This window comes from Morus notabilis, unplaced genomic scaffold, assembly GCF_000414095.1.
Source record: "Morus notabilis unplaced genomic scaffold, ASM41409v2 Scaffold5640, whole genome shotgun sequence".
NCBI classification, from domain to species: Eukaryota; Viridiplantae; Streptophyta; class Magnoliopsida; order Rosales; family Moraceae; genus Morus; species Morus notabilis.
The window spans coordinates 7,345-14,497 of NW_010367776.1; the positions used below are offsets into that span (position 1 = coordinate 7,345).

General features: G+C 37.6%; 1 protein-coding gene across 3 annotated transcripts; it reads right to left on the bottom strand.

Annotated features, from left to right (window-relative positions):
- Nucleotides 1-1,489: 1,489 nt before the first annotated feature.
- Nucleotides 1,490-6,130, bottom strand: LOC21384366. Of its 3 annotated transcripts, none has more exons than XM_010113428.2 (6): nucleotides 5,905-6,130; nucleotides 4,307-4,803; nucleotides 4,070-4,213; nucleotides 3,277-3,517; nucleotides 2,052-2,552; nucleotides 1,490-1,970 (listed from the first exon to the last, which is right to left on the bottom strand). In XM_010113428.2, exons 2-6 carry the CDS (start codon nucleotides 4,793-4,795, stop codon nucleotides 1,531-1,533), a joined length of 1,815 nt encoding a protein of 604 aa, XP_010111730.1. In that variant the 5' UTR covers nucleotides 4,796-4,803; nucleotides 5,905-6,130; the 3' UTR covers nucleotides 1,490-1,530. The 3 variants fall into 3 exon arrangements, with proteins under 3 accessions (XP_010111730.1, XP_024031384.1, XP_024031385.1); XM_024175616.1 differs by having other exon boundaries at nucleotides 4,307-4,807; XM_024175617.1 differs by lacking the exon at nucleotides 5,905-6,130 and adding an exon at nucleotides 5,150-5,196 and having other exon boundaries at nucleotides 4,307-4,807.
- Between the last annotated feature and the right edge of the window lie 1,023 nt (nucleotides 6,131-7,153).

Here is a 7,153-nt window from a genome sequence, read left to right on the forward strand (position 1 = left end):
CGACTCTACATACAGTTGAGGCCTGCATGATTTGTTCACAACAAACCAGCGGTACCGTGAGAGGGTCAACCGGAACGGAGGCCGTGCCCTGTAAAATATGATATAGACGCAGATGGCAGAACGCATGAGTTCGGGTCCACGTCCCAAGGATGACCTCTGAGGTGACAAGGGAGAAATCCCTAAGTTACTTCTAGGTTTAGAGAAGGCCAGTCATAAACCACCTAGAACGGACCAATAGAAATCACAGAGGATCTACAGAGCCACAATGGTGGACAAAGTGGGTGAGTGAACAGTTCAAAAGGTGCTGAGAGGCTACAATCTAGACAAGTAGGATAATAAGTTACTTGAGAGAAACCATCATAGAACCCTCCCGGTCACGGTCCGCCCCAAATGTATCCATATGTAATCAACAAGATATAAAAGGGGAAAGCCCTTTTTTTTTTTTTTTTTTTTTTTTTTTTTTTTTTTTAAGCTTTGAAGAAGGAAAATACAGTAACAAGTGGATGTAGCTCTTTCGTGATAGAGTGAACCACTATAACCTCGTGTGTTCTTTTCTTTTGTTTTAACGACAAATTGATATATCTTCAAAATACCTTGAAAACAAACACAATCAGTTGCATAAATCTAAGAATATAACTAGTTTTAGCCGGTAACTCAACTGACCACTGAGTGGTAATCCGGCGCAATCTTGTTGACGAAATTCCACTGTCAACAAGCCCTATGAATGAGTTTTAATTCGTGAGCGTCAAGAATCTCAAGATTATCAGAACCGACAACAGAATAAAACGACATTACCATAATTGACAATGACGTCAAAAACGACAACCAGCTTGCAAACGGCATGCATTTGGAAACGACACATACACAAATAATAAAATAACAATAAACTATAAAATGACATCATTGAAAAACAACACAAAACATTAAACAACAATACCTCAAAAACGACATCAATCGAAAAGTGAACCTCGAAAACGACAACCTTAAAACGATATTAGTTCCAAAATGATATACAATCAAACCAAAATAACATCGACCACAACAAGGAAAAAAGGAAAACGAATAATCTAAAAACGACACTAGAGGGAAAACGATAACAATGTGGAAAAAGACAAGAAAAGAAATGAAGAAAAACCAGCATAACAATAAATGATCCGTTAAAGTGATAGTTACCTTCCCGGAATAATGTTGCACTTTGGCTTGGCTCAAAGAAGCAAACTAGTGTTTTGGAAAGAATGTCACTGAATTCTACCAAAAAAAAAAAAAAGGTTTAGTCACTGGAGTTCATTGAAGTTAGGCAAAACACAATACAGTGAGCTTAGATTTTCTCTGTAGTCCACTAGAGGGCTCTTTGTTTTGAGCCAAAATTTCACTTACAACATGGTTCAACCCCGATGGTTAAAAAGTTACTACATAGTATCAGCATGATCAGCATCCATGTGTTTCCTCAAAAAAAAAAAAAAAAAAAAAAAAACCAAACACACAAAATGGGGTTAGTTCCCCCAAGCTCAAACCACAAATATGCAAAACTCATTTTGGTTGTTCTTCAGTGCTAGTGGAAGCATCTGAACGCCTCCTCTTAGCCTCATTGTCCCCCAGATGCAACGACACGAAGATATCTTCGCCGCAGCCATTTCTTAACGAAGAAAGATTCTCAGAAGCTGCTCTTTCCTTCAGGCTGTTCTGATGCAGCGGGGAACGCCTGATGAAGCTCGGAATGAACTGATGTTCGACATTGGGGAGTGCCTCGGGCGCATCTTCTTCCAGGTTAAACTTTGTTTCCGCAAGGAATGGATTCCTAGCAGGGCTGCTAGGTTCGACTTCTAAAGGAATGTGCTGGATTTGGAGACCCAATGACTCAAACTTCTCCTCAGCTTTCTCTTTTGGAAGGATTCCATCCGGGGTCGAGGAATCACCAACCGTAGATCCGATTGCTGTTGCTGAGGCAGCCCTCTGCTCTTGCACTGCCACTGCATAAGATGTCAACAAAGAATGACATCATGTAAGGAAATCGGAAACCAGCAAAAACGACATTCTAGCACAGCAAAAACCTTTAAGCCCTTCATCGGTTGTGATGAGGTCGAGCTCGAGTAGATTTAGAAGCCGGCCGAGGTCAACTCCACTTGTCCAATTCTCTGGAGGTTGGCCGATTTTCAATTTGAGCCGCCCTCGGTTAGCAGTTCCACCCCATATGATCCCAATTGGCCTTGGCTTCTCACCATTCTCACCTTTTAGTATTATGAGACTCCCACTATCTCCTTCAAGATCAAATGTCTGCTGGTTCTCACCCACAACAAGAAAATCAGTTAGGAAGCAGATGCCTTTTTCGTCGTTGTACTCGAGGGCGTAGGCTAAGACGGTTCCGGTAGTCAATCCAGAACTTCTTCCAACCTTCATCACATGCTTCCCAATGAGGCTACTGATTGGAGATTGCAGGTCTATTATTTTGACAAGACCTATCTCTCCCACACCTCTTACGGATGTAGTAACAGTCGACATGTCGAAATCATCGGCAAAAGGAATGAACGCACCATCTGCCCTCACAAATGTCTCTGCACAAGGGAGAAATTCAAGAAATCATAAGGATATTGAGATAATTGACATTCCACCGCGAACTTTTTGGTCAGAAGAAACCATCAAACATGAAAATACGTGGTAAAGGAGCTGGCAAATCAAAGGGAAAGGAAAGAAGAGTAAGAATAAGGAAAAAGTGAGAAAAAATATCTAATTCTCTTAAGGCATCTCTAGACAAGAAAAAAGGGCAGAGTTTTTTGGCTTGAGTGGGGGTAAAACTTAAATGGTGAGACTAATGGGATGTAAAATGTAATTTCTTACTTATTGCTAATAGAAGATTGAAGACCGATGAAAAAAAAAATATATATACCAAATTGCAAAGTGGATTTGGTCTTTCGTTTTTCTTGGCACCATTGGCTGAGGACCATTGGCTGATGCCTCAGCCTCAGACAGTCACTTAGTTGCTCTATTGTTTGAAGTATTTATTGTTTGATGTGGTGCAAAGTGTTAGGTTTTCAAGGTTAAATTGAATTTTCCAAGCCAAAAAAAGAAAAAAAAAAAAAAAAAAAAAAAAAAAAAAAGAAGAGACTAAGTCCCATTTCCTGGAATAAATGTATAGTTTCTTTTTTAGTCAGTTCATCCAGTGTCCTTAACAAAGAGCTAATGTAGAATGAACCATGAACACTCTTGAAAACTGACATAAAGTAAATTAAGCCTGCAATGAATTTGAAACTAACAGCAATTCATAAGCTCGTGTCATACCTGGGTTTATTCCAGCGAAGATGCCATACCAAAGCTCATCAGTGATAAAGGAGGTAGCTCTCTCAACTGCGCCAAGATACACTCCAGGTCCGAGTGTTGGAGGCAGAGGGTGAAACATCTTCTGGTTTGGGTAATCTAAGTCAACCGCGACATGCCGATTTGTGAGAAAACCAACTTGTCGATTGCCTGTTTGGCTTCTCACAATGGCCCCCAAAGTTCCGTATGTCTCCTGGCTCGCCACCTAACAAAGATAGTATGATATTTAGTTTGTAACACTAGCATGAATCTCTAATGGATGATATACTCAAGTTCAACACCGAACTAAAACCTACTAAGTCCATCTCAATGCAAATTTGCCACTGAAAGCGTGAAAAGCATATCTGATGTGCAATTCTATTTTGTGCTCCAATATATAATGCTATTTCAAATGCTAATACATATATTTGGTCTTAACTATTAAACTTTGGAACTAGTAAAAATAAACTTTTAGTATTGAAATTGTTAGAAAATGACAATTTTTAATGATAAAATGAAAAAGGTGATAACAATCATATGCCAAAACTTGGCATATGCTATACTTGGTGCCAATGACACCAAGTATAGCATATGCTAAATTTAGCATCGAAATAGCACTACATTGAAGAGTGATTTTCCTACTCAAATATTAAAATTGGCACTTGCCCACTGCGTTAGAGATGCTCTATGATATCATTAGAACACAGTGAAAATTATGGTACCTTTAAGATATGACCAACAAAAAAAGAAAGTAGGTTCAAAGGGGACTAAATAAAACCTGAGAACCTGAGCCAATACATGGATCACCACCACGCAAGTCATCTACAATCTCTGTGTATAACTGTTCTTTGGGAGCAGGCTCAGGGGCACCAAAATATGAAAACTCTACAACATCCACATCACACCACACACCTCCCGGACCCTGATTAAAACCAGAAGTTCCAATTTTTTTACGTGTGCTAAGATGGATAACATCAAATAAGTTCCAATACTTCAATACATTTCTTTGCCTAACCTCTAGGGCAGTTGGAAGACACTGAATGGGGCTGAGCCATTGCTTGTGCACTTTTCTCGAAACAAAGACAAGAATAGCCGGGATGTCTGTCAACACGCCCCGACGAATGCGAAACCCGATTGCTGTTCCCAGGCTGTAACAGCGCAAGATCTTGCTATGAAATGCCCTTATAGTCATGAGTTCAAGCAATGAGGTCGCTTGCTGACCTTTTGGCAACCGTCCAAGAGTTTCGGGCAGGACCCCCTTCTGTAGATTCGCGAAATAGTTCGCCCTCTCTTCTGCATCATTGTTGAATCGGGTTGGCCATGAGAAGTAAGCAGCATTGCTCTCGCAATGCTGTCCACCCGACGCAAAGGGCTGAAGTGTTGGCGGACTTAAAGAAGGAAAATTAGAGTTGTTGCAACAGTTCCTCTCGAGGTCCAATGCTGATTCCTCCGATGGGGTCGAACCAGAACATCGATTCCTTGTATTAAATCTAGCCCGCTCCATCTTTTAATCTGCCTAAATCAAGACATATGAAGTGAAAAAGTTTCATAAGCGGACCTAACAGAATGATGAAGAACTTATCTCATATGACCATATCTTTAGCCATTAAGTAGCTAAAGAACTAAATAGTTAGCAAAAACAAGTTTTTCCATTACCATGCTATAAACAGTGCTTTATCAAAGATAAGTTCTAAGTAATGGCAATAAGAACATGATATTCTTATGCTTTTTTGGCAGCACAGAAGAATTAAAATTCTAGACAGTGACAAATCGATAAATTATGGACCCGCAATCCCAAACAAACAGTGAGTAAAAAGTAAACAACGGGCATTGAAATTAGAGAGAGAAGAACTTGGACCTTTAAAAACGTGAAACCAAAAACACTGTCGATCATGCAAAATCCCCCTAAAGTAACAACAGAATTAGTACACTTAAAATGGACATAATTATGATGTTTTCCACTACAAATCAAAACGTAATGCCGCACTTTAAAGTTCCAAAGTGACGGCTTTTGACAAATCCCACAACTAGAGAACCAAAAAAATCAAAACTTTGTTCAGTTTCCAAGGGCCAAAAAATAAGGAAAATATGTCGTCTCAGATGATTTTAACAAATTCATGATAAACTTTAAAAAAAAAAAAAACCTGTCTAGTAAATAACAAAACTTTTAACATTTCTTTTGTATTTTCTCTAATTTCTCAACAACCAAACACAGAAAGAAGCTCACGGAGATCAGACTATGAGGTTGGTGCTATAACTTCTACTCTATAACCCATACTATTTAACAATCTTTTCACAAACAACAGAAATAAGTGTAAGAACTTGTTATCAAATCTTCAAGCTTCTTCCTTGGTTTCATGACAATTACTGAAATGGGTGTCCCGGGAAAGAGTTTTTTTACACACCCATTAGGAAATTCATTGAAGCAAAATCATGCAAAAGAAAAAAGCTCCTCGCTACATAGCAATAAGAACAAGAAAAAACCCAGAAAGCAAAGAAGTAAAATTTTCACATACAAAACATAATCAAGTTTTCATCTTTTCTAGTTTAATTTAAAAAAAAAAATCTTAAGAAATATCCAAGAAAACAACAAGTAAGGAGAGGAAAACTCACTGATGATCAGGAATGGAAGAGAATACGATTTATGGGTTTTCTGCTAGAGGAGCCTCATTGTCAAGAGTGAAGAGAAGAAGAGACAGACGCAAAATCCCATATAGTAAATTTTGAAGTCAAAAAAATGAAGCCCAAAAAACATTTTTTTTTTTTAAAAAGAAAAATTGTTGGGTTCAAAAAAGTTGGAAGTGATTACAATCCTGCGCTGGAGGGAGCAGAGTGGGTGTTACTGTGGAAAAACCCATCAAAGCCAAAGTTGTATTCTTTCTTCATATATAAATGGAATGTGGGTAAAGTAAGCAGGTGGCATTAGTTATCAAAAACAAAAAAAAGTAAGCAGGTGGCATTATTTTATAGTTTTTATGACATTGACTGATTATATGTGGGGAAGAGACTGTTAAAAAAAGGACAGAAAAGAATTGGGGATGATACAGTGTGGTCAGGTTCATGGAAAGAACAGAGAGGTCCATCTTGCTAGCTGTTTGATTTAAATGATTAGTTGACTTTTGTTTTGACTCTGAATTCTTCATTGAGATTTGGGCCAATCGAATTTGTACTAGTTATTGTAGTTCTGACAGAGATCATGTATGGCAATTTACTCTAGATTTTCTTTTCCTCGATGCTTGCCATTGTATCAAAGATGAGCAATGCTAATGGTCGAAAAATGCTTAATAACATGTTAGCATTATTATTTAATAGAAATTGAGTTTTATTTGTGAGTTTCACATTGTTCTACTTACTTTTTAATAGATAGTGATGCTTATTATCATTCATTTTTTTATAGTATTGCTCTTATTAGACTCGAGATAAATTCTCATCAAATAAATTAGCGTTTTTCATCAAAGATTCATCAGTGATTTCTTTTTTTTTTTAAGGGATGATAATTGTAGTTGTATTTATTGTTAGGACTGGTTGGCGTTTTTCATCAAAGATTCATCAGTGATTTCTTTTTTTTTTAAGGGATGATAATTGTAGTTGTATTTATTGTTAGGACTGGTAATACGAGTCATGACACAACAACACGACTCGAAAACAACACGAATTTTACGGGTTAAGGTTGAGAAAAAAGATGTTCGGGTCAGAATTGGGTCGACCTGAAATTGACACGAAAAATACATGTCAATTTCAGATTGGACCCGCCTAACCCGAACACGACACTAAACTTGTAAAAAGCTAAAAAATAAATATATTTTTCATTAAATATTTTTTATTTTATTATGAACTTGTGATATCATGATAGTTATACTCA